General features: G+C 45.5%; 1 protein-coding gene across 35 annotated transcripts in view; it reads left to right on the plus strand.

Moving 5' to 3' along the window:
- Positions 1 to 15,627, plus strand: part of NCAM1 (neural cell adhesion molecule 1) — a 311,329-nt gene that overhangs the window by 264,230 nt on the left and 31,472 nt on the right. For 14 of the 35 annotated variants that reach the window (XM_037736643.1, XM_037736645.1, XM_037736646.1 and 11 more), the window contains 5 exons: positions 611 to 761; positions 1,138 to 1,322; positions 1,685 to 1,781; positions 2,107 to 2,277; positions 4,313 to 4,444. In XM_037736643.1, the coding sequence (XP_037592571.1) occupies positions 611 to 761; positions 1,138 to 1,322; positions 1,685 to 1,781; positions 2,107 to 2,277; positions 4,313 to 4,444 (736 nt within the window). Of the gene's footprint in view, positions 1 to 610; positions 762 to 1,137; positions 1,323 to 1,684; positions 1,782 to 2,106; positions 2,278 to 4,312; positions 4,445 to 5,575; positions 5,591 to 9,869; positions 9,918 to 11,890; positions 11,933 to 15,439; positions 15,443 to 15,627 lie in introns of all 35 variants that reach the window. The other 21 variants (XM_017523267.2, XM_017523269.2, XM_017523288.2 and 18 more) reach the window with 8 other exon arrangements.

Here is a 15,627-nt window from a genome sequence, read left to right on the forward strand (position 1 = left end):
AGAACCCAATTACCCTCACTTCCAGTGCAACGGCTCCTGATCTTTGAGTTGTTTGACTTGTTTTTACACGGGATTATCTTACTTTTAGGCATCCAGGTAAGAGAGGCAGCTGCACAAATAAGGGTTTCTTTAGTAATTTCTTATGTTGGGCACTTTGGAATGTCCCGCTACAGGTACATGCACCGTAGAACTGGCAAGTGGGCAGACAGAAAGGACAGGCTGGGAATGCAGGTTTCCCAGGATCTTATGAGGCAGGACTGCTGCTGCTGTAATATCTGCTGGCCAGAGCCTTGGCTTCCATTTTAGACATCCCAAACAAAGTCATCTTGGAGGACCTAGCCCCAAACCAATCTTGGCACTTAGATGAGGATGCCTCATGTAACTGAGACTCATTTTCTGTTCTGGAAACTCCCATGTTCTCATGCTGCTTCCCAGAGCCTCCCCCATTAGATGGTACCTAGAGTAAGACAGTCATTGGCACAGAGAGGAGAGGGGAGGTGAGATGGGTCACAGACAAGCGATGACCTAGTCTCCTAGCCCCTGTCCTGCCATAGCACTGTTGCCCTCCGCTCTGTCTCAGGCTCTGACACACTCCCTTTCCTCCTGGCAGACTCTGGATGGGCATATGGTGGTGCGCAGCCATGCCCGCGTATCATCACTGACCCTGAAGAGCATCCAGTACACCGACGCCGGAGAGTACATCTGCACCGCCAGCAACACCATCGGCCAGGACTCCCAGTCCATGTACCTTGAAGTGCAATGTGAGGAATAAATGGGGAAGGACTTGGGGGAGGAAGGGGCAAGGCAGAATCAGGATGAGAGAAGAAAAGAGCAGCAAGGACCTACCTGCACCCTATGAGCTCTGCTTGCATTTCCTGCAGCTGGCCCTAGGCCATTTCAGAGCTCTGTCCCCATGCCACCCACACACATTATCTCCAGGCTTCTTGCAAGCCTGCCATACCCTTGAGTCTTCCCATGCTGCGCAAGTGCACAGGAATTCTAAAATGGCTTTGACCTCTACTATACCAGGCGCTAGCTCTGCTTTGGGGCACACCTGCCTTTCCAGTGCCAGGAGACAGGATATGGGAGCTCCATGACCATGGCGGTCATCCTGATAGTCATTGTTATTTATTGCAGATGCCCCCAAGCTACAGGGCCCTGTGGCTGTGTACACTTGGGAGGGGAACCAGGTTAACATCACCTGCGAGGTATTTGCCTATCCCAGTGCCACAATCTCATGGTTTCGGGATGGTCAGCTGCTGCCAAGCTCCAACTACAGCAATATCAAGATCTACAACACCCCCTCTGCCAGCTATCTGGAGGTGAGTCAGGATGGGGGTGAGGCAGAATGGAGGAGGCACAGTTTGACTCAAGGTGGGCTCCAGAATGTAGCTCAAGTCCTCCCTCCTGCTTCTGTGGCACATCCTGAGCAGGGAAGGCATGAGCTGGAGAAGATACTGAGCCTCATTTCAGCTCCCCTTCACCTGCTCCACCAGTCTCCTCCCTGATGTGCCTCTCCCATGAGCCCTGCTGCTATTCTTTTCTCTTGTTTAAGGCTGGGCTGGAGCTAATGATTCGTGCTTTACTAGTTCTATTTTTCACTAACTTAATCCAGTAAATAAAGATCTGAGTCTGTGACCATCCCATGTGACACTTATAACCCAAGAGCCCCTTCCTTCTAAAGGTGACCCCGGATTCTGAGAATGATTTTGGAAACTACAACTGTACTGCAGTGAACCGCATTGGGCAGGAGTCGTTGGAATTCATCCTTGTTCAAGCAGGTAAGTGCCCCTTACAGCAGCTGCCACATGCACTCCCTTACCCTTGCCAGCCCAATTTGTGTACTTGAGTGATTCCAGGATATTGGGAAGAAGAAAGAGCCAGGGTCAGCAAAGCCAGAGGGTTGGAAAGCTGGGAGCCATTGGATCTGAGCATGGGGCATGTTGTGGGAGAACCATGTGGTGAGATGGGCCAGGAGGACAGGATATAGCAACAGGATTCCCAAGAGGGAGCAGAAATGACAAAAGACGTGCCTTGGTGATTGGGAGTTAACAGTCCTGGGCCAAACTGGGCTCACCTGGGTCTCCATATGTGTCCTCCCCACAGACACCCCCTCTTCACCATCCATCGACCAGGTGGAGCCATACTCCAGCACAGCCCAGGTGCAGTTTGATGAACCAGAGGCCACAGGTGGGGTGCCCATCCTCAAATACAAAGCTGAGTGGAGAGCAGTGGGTGAAGAAGTATGGCATTCCAAGTGGTATGATGCCAAGGAAGGTGAGTTGGGAGGAGTCAGTGTTTCCTTTGGGACCATGAGTGCCTCAGTACTCAGATGTCCCCACTTGCCATCCTGTGCGTGTTCCTACAGAAATGGGAACTGCACCTCCAGAATTAGGTCACAGTCACATCTCCCTATAGAGTTGTTGCCCCTACTGCAGCCCCAACCCATGCTTGTGCTTCGGAGCCTGATTCTCATGACCCTGCCAAGATGGATGAAGGCATCTCTACCACATTCCAGGCAGGAGCCATGCGTAGGTTTTGAGCACAGCCAGATGAGTCCAGTGCATAGATTCTGAGCACAGCCAGATGAGTCCAGTCCGTTGGTTCTGAGCACAACCAAATGAGTCTAGTCCATAGGTTCTGAAGCACTGCCAGATGAATCCAGTTGGTACGTTCTGAGCACAGCCAGATAAATCCAGTCTGTACATTATGAGCACAGCAGATGAGTCCAGTGCATAGGTTCTGAGCATAGATAGGGGAGTCCAGTGCATAGATTCTGAGCCCAGATACATGAGTCCAGTGCATAGGTTCTGAGCCCAGATACATGAGTCCAGTGCATAGGTTCTGAGCACAGATAGATGAATCCAGTGAATAGGTTCTGAGCACCGATAGATGAGGCCAGTGAATAGGTTCTGAGCACCGATAGATGAGGCCAGTGAATAGGTTCTGAGCACCGATAGATGAGGCCAGTGAATAGGTTCTGAGCATGGCCAGATGAGTCCAGTCCACCCTACTCAGTCCACAGTTACCTGTGCTTCAGGTTTTCTGCCAACACCCAGCCAGTCCTGCTTGGATATCTGTGCTCAGTGACTGTCCTATAATTGTGATAGTAACAAAGCAAGCAGAGCCAGCAGGACAAATCTGCTCTTAAATCACTCCTGTGATATCTTTCCAAGCTAAAGATTAAAAGATTGACCCTTGGATTACTGCAGTGTGAAACTTCTGGGCCCAGATCATCCGAGGATGGTTTGTGCTTATGTTGGATTCCCCCTTTTGGGTTTAATTGGAATAACTCAGCGAAGTATGTTTTGTTTCTGTACAAACTTTTAATCCTGGTCTGCTATGGGGTAGTTAGAGTGGAATTGGGAGTGAGCTGGGATTTTGGTATCACGGCCATTCAGAGACATAGTCCAACACAGTTTTCCTCAGAATTAGTTCTGCCAGAAAGCTTCCATCACTCCTTCAGCTTCTTGGGGGAGCCGGGGAAGCCAAGAGAAGCTGCTGGGAAATCAGGATTAGAGCCAGAGGAAAGCAATCATTTTACCTTCCTAACTTCCCTCTGAAACCTCATACCAATTTTGTAGCAGATTGATCTCATGTTACTATCTGTCCAACAGATCTTTTTTAAAAAAAAAGATCAGTTCTAGTTATTTTTATTAAGATAAAATACACATAGCATACATTTTACATTCAACCATTTGTAAGTGTACAGTTCAGTGGCACTAAGTCGTAACCACCACCACCATCCATCTTCCGCACTTATTATCCCAAACTGAAACTCTGCACCCACTGAACACTAACTCTTCATTTGCCATCTCCCCTCAGTCCCTGGCAACCACCATTCTTTCTGTCTCTATGTAGTTGGCTATTCTAAGTACCTCATATAAGTGGAATCATATGGCATTTGTTCTTTTATGACTAGCTTATTTTGTTTCACTTACCCTAATACCTTCAAGGTTCATCCATGTTGTAGCATGTGTCAGAATTTCCTTCCTGTTGAAGGTGGAATAAAATTTCATTGTATGTATATGCCACATTTCATGGATCCATTCATTAATCAATGGTCATTTGGGTTGTGCCTGACTTTTGGCTGTTATGAATGATGCTGTGTGAACATGGATATCCAGGTATCTGTATCTGTGTGGTCCCAACTTTTAATTCTATGCATATGCCCAGAAATAAAATGGCTGGACCAAATGATAAATCTACAGTTAATTTTTTGAGGACCCTCCCTACTGTTTTCCAGAGCGGCTGCACCATTTTAACAATAGACTTTCACTCTTTTGTGATCCTTCCCATATTCTCACAACAGCCAGCATGGAGGGCATTGTCACCATCGTGGGCCTGAAGCCCGAGACGACGTACGCTGTCAGGCTGGCGGCGCTCAACGGCAAAGGGCTGGGCGAGATCAGCGCGGCCTCCGAGTTCAAGACACAGCCAGTCCGTAAGTAAAGGCAGCTGCCTGCCTCTTCCCAGCCTACCCTCTCCTCCCTGGGGGAAGCAGGGGACCTTGAGTTGGCCCGTGTCATTGTTCAGATCACAGCTTTTTGTCTTTCAGATCCCTCTGCTCCCGGAGGCCCCACCTCCTAGTTCTCTGGCTCTCAGTGACAGCTAACATACGGTCCCTTCACCCTCTCTTTCTTCAAGGGGTTAGGGACACTGTCCTAGTAGCTGGTCCAGCTTGTTAGAGTAACAGCCAGGGGGGAGCCAGCGACACGTTATTAAGGGCAGTGGGGAGAAAACCAGCAGTGAGTTGTCGAAGGATCTGGGAGAGCTGCTTTTTGACAGGCCACAGAAGCCCTAAGCACCCTGTGACTTGCAGGAAGAGGGTAAAGATGGTGACAGTTCACATAACGCATTGTGAGATTTTTGATGCAGCAGAGATATTAAGTTGGAGACAAATGGAGATTGCTATAGAATATATGAGCAGCAGCAGAAATCCAGCAAAGCCAAGGGGAAGAGGCAGCCCTGGCCTTGGCCTTTTCTGCTCCTCTCTCTCCCATACCAGGAGCATCCCTCATAGCCTCTTTCCAGAGAATTGCTTCTCCCTGATTCCACTCAGGACAATATCTCTAGGTTTTCCTCTGCCATTCCCTCTTTCCCTAAACTACGCCTGTCCCACTTTGCCCTCCCTTCCTACCAGCAGCCAGGCTCCAGGCAAGCCCTGCTCCTGCATACCCCTCTGCAGACAGAGATGCTGCCCTGGGAAGCTCCTGAGTCCACCAGCTAATGAAGATACTGTAGAGCTAAATTCCCGAGTGCTCAGAGTTCCCTGGGCTCTCTGACCTCTGGATTTAAAATGCACCTGGGAGAATCCTTTGCTTCCTTCTCCTTGAAGCTAGGGGCCTGCAAAGGGACCCATGACCCTTACCTCTTCCCAGAAATAGGAAAGTCTATCTCATCTTCCTTCTACAGGAATGGCTTCTTTCTCTGGATTTGAAGTAATTTGATAATTTGAGTTTCCAGCTCCATGTGCTCTGAGGATTCTATTCATTTCTTTTACATCTTTTTTTTTTTTCTTGGGTCTGTCTCTTGTCTTTTCTTTTCGTCTGTGTTCCATCCATGGGAAATGCAGATAGCCCTCCTCCACGTAAGTGCCTCTTCATACCTCATTACCTGTTTCCATAGCGTTAACATCTGCTAGTTCTAGTTCTTAATTTAGTTCCGGTCCCTTTTTTGTCCCCTAGAGGCTGAAGTAGATGATACTGTCTGGGCCCTAACCACACTGACCTTAGTCTAGTTGTGCTGTTGTTAACGTCTGTAGGTTACTCCAAGAGTCTAACATTCTTCCTGTTTTAGAGCATGCAACTTCTGTGTCTTTGGAAATTGTGCTTATTTATTAATTTTTGTGTGTGATGATTACCCCACGGCAAAGATGGCGTTTGCTGAGCCAAGCATGGTGGAAGTCTGCAGATGGGCCCTGAATAACATGCTATTCCCGCCTCACCTTCAGCCAGATGCCGGGAAAGCGACCACAGCCCCGCCAGGCCACTATTCAAAACACCTTAAAGGGAAAAAGAATCTGAAATTATTTTCATATTTGCTTTTAGAAGATAAAGGAATGGAGCTCAGTTGCTTCCTTGCTTTTGGTCTGTCAGCATGGTAGCTGGAGGGGAACAGGAGGACTGGTCAGGGAGGCTCCTACAGCAGCTGCCATCGTCAAAAGAGAGCATGAACTTTGGTTCCGAGTCATGGGCATGTCCGGCAGGCAGCTATTGCAGGGTTAAATCTCTAGTTCTGGTCATCTCTGTTCTTCAGCATGTAGTTACTTGCAGTGTGCATTTCCTTGTTTGGGGAAGACTAACCAGCTAATGTAGGAACTCTTCTGCTATGCATGGTAGGGACGGGGAGATTCCCCACTGGAAGGACATGCTAATCGTGTAAGCTGTAAATAGAGGACACAGGGAACAAGGGTAACAGAAAGATGAACTGTAGCTGACCCCATCCGCAGATATGCCCCTAAACTTCCCTTTTCCTGAGATTTGGCTTTTCCTAGGCTGAGTGCAGAGAATAGTGGAGGGAGGTGTTACCCAGACAGACACAGAAGAAAAGGTATTCAGGAAGCTGTACACTTTTTTTATAAAAGTCTCCTGGCTCCTGAAAGGTACCCAGGGAAGCCTATCTTTTTAATGTTTATTCAGAAATATTGCAGCAACAGCAAATACTAAGTAGCTACATGTAGGTGTTCTAAGATTCTGAACAAGTGTCAAATCTCCTACCTGAGCAGAGTTGGTGCCAGGATGAACCAGCTCTGGAAGGCACCAGAGTTGGGGGATGAAGCCGTCAGGTAGGACTGACAGGTGCCTCCTCTGGGCTGGCAGCTGTGCCGTAAGCAACTTCAGGAGGAGCCACTCTGGGCATGAGGGAACCTTCCTTCTGTATCTTTCCCCTGATCTTTAACTGGTGGTTCACCTGAGTCTCCAGGTTTCCTCTGATCTGGATTTGATCAGTAAATGAATGCTGGCTTAGCTACATTAAAGAGAGGAAGGCTGGGATGAGGCCCCCCTCTGAGTTTCTAACCACTAACTGGAGCTTGAGTACCGAATCAGAGTAACTGGGTCTTAGACTTCAAAGACCACAGTGGTTTTCATTCATTGCCAGCTCAGTTCTTGCAAAGGTGAGATATTCTTTTTAATAGCAGAAGCTATATTTTTAAAGTCAATGTTAAAAATGACAATTTTAATGAAATTTTAAATTTAAATTTAAAATTTTAACTACAAAAAAGAGATCTCCGGATCTTGTTTTTTATTGTCTGATAGTATCAAAACAGATAAGTAACCATGACTCCAAGAAGCCCTTTGGAAAAGGATGGTGTCATCTCTGCATTCCAAGTAGATCATGAATGATACAACAGCAGGCATTGTTGGTGGTACAAAAAGTCAGTTTTTCTCAATCATATAATAAAGTTATGGTTTGAAGAATCAAAGGCAACTTCTTTTAGATAAGTAGAACCATGGCATAGTCTTAGAGTTGAGCATTCCTTTTTCAAGAACTTTAGCAGGATGAGGCGGTGAACATATGGGAACATCATATTATCACCAAATATAACTTGTTATGGTCTTTCTTTGTGGCTTGATAACCTTCCCTGAGTTGCCGAAGTGAGGACTTAGCCCACGGATTATCCTGCTGCCCCTAGATCCACCCTGAAAACAGATATCATTGGGAGGATGCTGCCAGCAGTCGCCACTGCTATGACAAACCCACCTTTTTGCTGCTAGGAGCTGAGGACAAGCCTTAGGAAGGACCTTCTCAGAGTTCTTACACCCATTTTTTGGAAGACACAAAGGTGTTCTGAACTTAGTTAAAAAGAATCAACCACCAGTTTAGCTGTGTGCTTGCACTGAGCCCAAGAACCAGTTGCATTGGTTTCCGATGCCAGCTTCTGGCATCACTGACACTGCACCCCTGTCCTATAATACTGTTGGGATGCAGATGCACAGCAGGGTCCCATGCCACTGGAGTTGTGCCCTGATTACACCCCAAGACCCAAGAAAGAGAAGGCACAGAATCAGTAGAGGCCAGTGTGCTGCACAGGGAAGTGTTGCTGCCGGACTCTGGGGCTGCCAGGGGTCAGGCGAGACCAGTGCATTTGGCACTGACTCACCACTTGAAGTTCCCTGAGGTGGTTCAATAATGGGGTTGCTTTCTTCGTTCTTTAATGGACCTCTCCAGGTTCAGGGATGTGCATATATCAAGACAGGGATGAGCAGGGGAAGCTAGTAAAAGCCACAAATACTTAATGGACTACTGCTTTCAAGCGGCCAGTTAGAAAGCATGGCTTACCTGTTTGGAGGTTCCTTTGTGTATAGTTCATGAATGTACATGAAGGTAATGAGGAAGCTGTGACTCCAAACAAACAAATAAAACTCTAATCCGGGAAAATGTGCCAATTTCATGTATTTTTAAGCCAAATGTCTGCATGCCATCAAGACACTCAGGTGGAAAGCTCAGAACCTCTGTTTGCCTTAAGAGGGGCTGCTCTGTCAGATTCCTTACAGTTTGGTATGAATCTTCCCCTCCGTGACCAAGCTACCCACCTTCATAATTTCATTGCCCAAACGTTACCTCTTAATTTGCTTCTGTACCATGAAGCAAAATAGATGGTTTCTTTCCAAGTATGGAGATTATGAATGAGTCTCTACTTTTTAAAAGAGACATCTTGAGATTTTTGCTTTCACATGTTGTCCCCCAGGTGGCACACTGCAAGTATAAGTTAAATGGATTGTCTTATATGTAGTTAAAGCATGTAAAATTCCATCTCTTTGCCAGAATAATATGGACAATTATGCAAACAATTCAAGCCAAATAAAGAAAAGAGAGGGAAGGAGAGAAATACTTTTACCTGCATTAACCAGACCATCCAATCATGATGAGTTACAGTTCTTTATTGCTTTGATTCCAGTGACACTGTACTAATGGTTTAATGAGATGACCTCATATGGAAGATAAAACCATGAGTATCAGATGTTGAGGCAGTGTCAGGGATATGTTGAGGTTTTTCCAAATTTTCATCCAACTCTCAAAGGGGACTTTGTTTTGTGATTGTTTATCAGACTATTTCCAAATATTTGCCAATGAAAAACCAAAGATCCATTCAGTGTCCCAATATCTCAGATGCACAACTAACCATCCTCCACACAGAAGATTGGCTAGAATTTCAGTCCCAGTCTCTTCAACACTTCTATTCTCTGGAGGAGTGAGAATAACACTGAACATTATTTGCATAGCTTTTCTGTACCAGCCTCCAAATAACCACACTCTGCATGGGAGTTTTGGAAGGCAGTGGCGGTTACGGCATCATCTGTATAATAAAGGACCATGAACCTCACTCAGTAGTACACATTAAGTAGGACAGCCATTTCTGTTTCATTCATTCAGATGTGGAAATGAGTGAGGCATATAGTTTTTTCTATAAATAAAGTCATATATGGAAATATATACCTATATAGAAACACAAATACAGATGTGTAACATGAAAGCCAATGTCTATTTTCTCCTTCACTAGTTCACCTTAAACTGAGGTCCAAATTCCCTTTCCTCCTGCACCTCTGGTCCTATGGAGACAGCTGGTCCTGCTGAACTGGGTATTTGTTTTCAGACAAGGTTTGAGGCTTGTGCAGCTGTTCCTGGCCCAGACCTTACCTGAGCTGCAGGGTTTGGCAGGCGCACAGCCTCACGGTTTGACGTTAGAGAGAGCCCTGCTCCTCACAGGAGCCCTGGCCACCTGTTCACGCACGGTGTTGTTCTTCCCACTTTAACTCGCTTCAGCTCCCCATACTGACACCCCAGAGTTGTCGCTTCCATTTTTTCATTCAGTATCTGTGTGTCTCAATGATCTTTTTTTCCCACCTTCATTTTTCTTTCTTCAGCGGCATCTACTAGCTCGTCTACCCCTGTTCCACTGTCTCCACCAGATAGTGAGTATCATTTTCTTCATCCGTCTCTCCGCAGGTTGCTTTCCACCAGCCACAGTTTGTTCTGCCTAACGTTATCTCCTTCACCAGGTGACAATTCAACTCAGTTGGCGGAAAGCAGCGTCAGGTTGTAGAGAAGCAGATGAGAAGAGAAATAGGCATAGGGCCTCTAAGATCCATGAGGGGCAGACTTCCCTGGAGGAGAAGCGGGGGAAAAGCATTGCTCTGGATAGAAAACTCTGCAGGCAGGATCCCCGAAGCGGCCGCTGCCAGCCCTGTCCTCAGGATTCTGAGTGGGCTGGATCAAAGCTCGTATTTGGAGAAGCCAAAGGAATTGACCAAGAAAAATGTCTGCTCTGCAGGGTCATAGAAAATGTGTTGGAGTGTTTTGTTTTTACCTTCATTTTAATTGGCACAGTTGGATTTAGACATTGAAATTAGATAGGGAGGCCTGTAGCTTTCACTTTATCCGTAAATGCATACTTTTCTTGTAAATATTTGTGGGAAAATAAACAGTGTCTGCTTGCAGGTGTGCCTGGCAGTAGGCGCTTAGGCAAATCATTTAACCCTCCACAAGTGAGCCTTGTTTATCTCCTCTGTGAAATAGGATGAGTAGTCAGCCACCACCCTAAAGAAAATCACAAACATTTTAATGTTTATCAAGCTCTGCTTTGCCAAGCCGGGATTGTTACCACGGAGCCAGCAATCACATCAACTGGTCACTCTCAGGTTTCGTCATCCTGGCTAAGCCTTGCTCATTTCCGATCTCATTAATGTTGCTATCCTGTCCTTTTGTTCTCCTGAATGCACAGGAGTAGAAGGGGCTTCAGACCTGCCACCATTTGGAGTTGTGAACGTAGGTTTCGAGGGGGAAATAGCAAAGTAAGACCACAGCTGAGTAAGACAAGAATGCAATGTCAGCATTTGCTCAGAGTAGCAGACAGCAGCAAAGGGGTAGGCAGGGTGGTGCCGCCTGGCAGGCTTTATTCACCTTCATATATCAGAAGCCCCTGTGGTTCGGGCTCAGACTCAGGAGGTGACTCAAACCTCAAGCTCAGAAGCCCTCTGTCACCATCGGTTGACTCAGAAGCATGCCCACTGCCCCATGCGGTGCTTTTCCGGGCACTATCCTATCACAGATGGAATTCAGGCTTTGGAAGTAGACAAACCTGGGTTCAAATCACAGCTCCACTACTTCCACCTGAAACTCCATGATCTAGGCTAAGTCACTGAGCTTCCCCAAGTCTCAGATTTCTTATCTCTAAGGTGAACTCCAGCGAGCTTCCACTAGGTTCCACTGAGCTAGCTCGGTGACTTACCTTTTAAGTGTTTGTGAAAATTAAAGATTAAATGTGAAAAACACAAAACATACTGCCCAGAATATAGTTCGCAAGAATAAATGAAAGTTATGTTATCTCTTGCTGCATGAGAGTCATTTGTCAGCAAACTCTCTGATCATCTGTTTTAAATGTGTGTATTGAGGTCTTTTAAATATATGTATTAAAGTGGGGCACTAAACTTAGCACTTTGGGAGGCTGAGGAAGGTGGATTGCTTGAGGCCAGAAGCTCAAAACCAGGCTAGGTGACATGGTGAAACCTTGTCTCTATTATAAAATACAAAAATTAGCCAGGCATGATGGCTATAATCTCAGCGACTCAGGAGGATGAGACAGGGGAATCGCTTGAACCTGGGAGATGGAGGTTGCAGTGAGCTAAGATTGCGCCACTGCACTCCAGCCTGGAGGACAGAGCAAGACTCCATCTCAAAATAATAAATAAATAAGTATGTATATTAATATTGATAGAGAAGTGAGAGAATACCTCCTTCACCATCTCTGTCTTTTCTTTATAATGATGCCTACATATATACAATATATACACACCCATGTATATATGCATATATATTTATGAGTTTAATTTATCTCCATTCTCTTCTTCGCCTTTCTGTGCCCTTTCTGTCTGTCATGTTTCCATAGCAACCTGGCCTCTTCCTGCCCTTGCAACCACAGAACCAGCTAGTGAGTACAGGGCTGAGCTGCTCTCAGCCAGATCTCTGATCGCTTGTTGTAGAGCCGACTTCTAGGTTTCAGCGCTGCCTGTTGTTTTCTCTTTTATTAAAAGCAACAGTTGTGAATGCATGAAGCTCCTAGCCTGGTGTGGTTTCCTAAGCATGCTGTCTGCTTGGCCAAGAGAGCAAACCAAGCATCAGCAAAAGAACGGGGGTGATTATTGGAAGAATACTCCGTGCATGAGGAGGCCTTTCCAAATCGACTCTCGAGTTAAAAATAGACCCGGATTAGGGAAACACTGAGGACACAAAAGAACAGCATCTCCTTTCTGGCTTTTGCTTTGCTGTCCCTCCTTCTGAAATACACACGCACATGCGCGTGCGAAAAGACTGAGAGGGAGGGAAGGGATAGGCGAAAATGGCTGCTTGGGGAAAGGGAGAGGGTGATGCCGAGAAGGAGGGAGCCACTGCTTCCTGAGAGCATACCCCGCTTTGCCTCCCCACACGTAGAGCGCAGGGGAAGGAGAGAGGTCCTTCCTGCTGTCTCCTTTCAGGCTCCCACCTCAGTGCTTGAAAAATGATGGGCAGAAGAAGCCTAATCCAGGCTCCCCTGGGTTGAGAGTCCACATGAAAGGGCTGGAATTTATCTCTTGACAATGGAGTCAAGAGCCATACTGCATCCTCTTTATTCACTGTAGAAAATGTGCACGGAATCACCACTGTAACATGTTCTAAGCTGGTCTTTATAATGCTCTAATGAAGAAAGATGTGTGTGGAGGACTTGAATCCCCTGAGAATCCATATGAGTATGTGTGCATGTTTACAGCGTTCAAGCACCAAAGCTGTGTGGGAGTTTTAGATTTTATAATATTTCTGGTTGCACAGAAAAAATGACATACATCTCATCAAGCAGAACGAGAAGGCAGAAAGCAGGTATGCAAAGTATAGCTCCAGCTCCCAGGGCCAAGCCTTCTGATACATAATTGAACAGAGAAGAAAAGAGTTTCCTGGTTCTGTGTGTTGCGTGAAATGGTTCTTTTTTTCTACTGCAGAACACAGCTAAGGGTCTGCTTTCTTAGTGTTCCCTCCGTGTGTGTGCTATGATGAATTTTAATTCCTGATGCTTTTGAGGTTTCATTTTGTCAGCAGAGCAGAGCTGGTGACAATAGGCTGTGCTCGCATGGGTTTAATTCAGATGATGAGTTTTATTTTTTTTTGCATTTGGAAAGGAATGCAGCTAACAGCCCCCTTTCTGCTTCTGCAGTGTCGCTCCTGTCCTTTTTCAGCCTGGTGCAATGTGTGTCCAGGCACAGTAGGAGAAAGCTACATAAAGTCATTGTAAAACTGTGTCACATTTAAGGTGGCTCACGTAGGTTGGTCTTCTCTGTTAGTGAAATACAATCTTGGCTCCAGATTTTGCCTGAAGAAGGAATTAGGTGTCTCTCCCCTGACATGTCTTTAATTTTTAAACATCAGATATTTCTGCCCACAGATAAAATGCTTAGTTGTGACATCCAAAGGGAAGAAAGTTTGAGTCATTTTATTTTGAGCCACTTGACTACTAACCCAAATTGTAGGTCCCAGTGGATACCGAGATAGAGACAAAACTGTCACAATTGGATGGCAGTCTGTGTTTAGCATGAACATGTTCCTCACCAGTAAGATGAAATGTAGCACATGTGAATTGCAGTGGAACTAATAGCAGAGTTGCTATCAGCATGTGAAAATCCATCAGTGATCATCAATGGGGTTGAAAATAAATCTCTCCCAGGTTTGCATGTCTGTGTGTGTGTATATGTGTGTGTGTGTATGTGTGTGTGTGTGTGGACCCATTTATAATTATGAGTGAATAAAGGTATTCTAAATCAAACCAAAGGAGAAATTGCTTAGTTGTATATAATCCCTGCCAGCCCCTTTGGTAGGAATCTGCCTGAATCTGTGTAATGTCAGACAGTAAGAAAGAAGCATACATTCTGTCAGCTCACAGTGACAAGGGAAGATGTAGCCTGGTTAAAGCATTTCTCTCAGGTTAATTTTACTCAGCGGTGTTCTTTGCTCAGAAATTTGTCTTCATCTCCCTTCTTTGCCCTTCTCCCTTAGCCTCAATTGGCAATGGCCAAAACGTTCCCTGGCCTCTGAAATTTAAGGTGGGAAGCCCAAATGCCTTTTTAACAAGTCAGGATCACTCAGTCACAACATAAGACCAAAAGGAATGCCTTTTAGTGCATACAAGAAAAGGTTGTTTTGTTTTGTTTCATTGTAAATCTCAAATGTATGTCTTATCAGTGCAATTACAAGTCTAAAGATATAACTTTAACTACAACAGGTTGGGTGCTGTGGCTTACACCTATAATCCCAGCACTTTGGGAGGCTGAGGTGGATCGCTTGAGCTCAGCCTAGCCAACATGGCGAAACCCCATCTCTGCGAAAAGTAGAAAAATTAGCCTGGCATAGTGACACATGCTTGTAGTCCCAGCTATTCAGGAGGCTGAGGCAGAAAGATTGCTTGAGCTTGAGAGGTCAAGGCTGGAGTGAACTGTCTTCATGCCACTGCACTGCAGCCTGGGTGACAAAATGAGACCCTGTTTCAAACAAACAAAAACCTTTAACCACAAATGGCCAAACATTTGCTTAATGTCAAACTCTCAGCACACTGCACCAGAGGCACAGTTTCTGCTGTTTAGTGTCGACACAGTCATTGTCTCAACCATCAGAAGGAAACCTATTCCCTAGTCTGGACTGGCCTCTTCCTTTATATGGGTCTTGACTTTAGGGAGGCTCACTGAGGTCTCAGGAATAATATGGCTTTGTGGACAGAGAAGTGAGATAAGATCCTCAAAGCACCATCTCTGAGATAACATACACCCAACCTCATTCAGCCGGTGCTCCCCTCCTCCTCATGCCATAGGAAACATGAAATGATTCTTCTTAATTTAATACAATATTTTGTTCTTCTAGGGCACACAGTCTTCACCTTAAGAATCTCAGGACTTTTCTTTGATGACCCATATTCTGCTTCATTACCCTTGTTTCCCAAGGATGCTGAGACATTTCTGGAATCTGTGGATAATAACTTGCTTTTTTCTTTTCCTTTAACAGTCTCCTGGATTGACTTTGACAGCTGGGTCCTGACAGCAACACCTCCCTATTTCAAAACAAGTTTACATGCTCCTGATGTGGTATTAATATGTAGTGTTGCAGCCGTAGCTAATGCTTTTTGGTGTTGTTAACCAAATGCTCTTTATGATTTGTTATTCTTCTATTTCTGGGCAGTTTGGCTGCCCTCCCAATGTTTCCTATATATGCTGCTAATTTAATTTGGTTTCTCCTTTTATTTAGTCTGTGATTTTGTTGTTGATTTTTCTCCCTGCCCATTGTTTACATCAGTTTTTAATTTTTTTGTATTTTCCATGTGACCTCCTCCACTTTCCTTTCAACCAATCATGTGCGTGCGTATCATGTGACTTTGTCATGTGGCTTGCATGGTGCTGATGATGTCGTCCACGCTGGTGAACAGAAGGTAAAACTCTTTGTTCTGATTAGTGAAATAAATCTGGGACCACAGCCTGGCACGTAGGACACACTCATTTCTTCCTGTCTCAGATTTCCTAAGCAAAGCCATTTGGGAGATTTCCTCTTGTTCTCAATTCACATTCAGAATTCATCATTCCTTGCAAACTTGACATGACAATTTGATATCGTGAC

Source organism: Cebus imitator, unplaced genomic scaffold (assembly GCF_001604975.1).
Source record: "Cebus imitator isolate Cc_AM_T3 unplaced genomic scaffold, Cebus_imitator-1.0 Scaffold28, whole genome shotgun sequence".
Lineage (NCBI taxonomy): Eukaryota > Metazoa > Chordata > Mammalia > Primates > Cebidae > Cebus > Cebus imitator.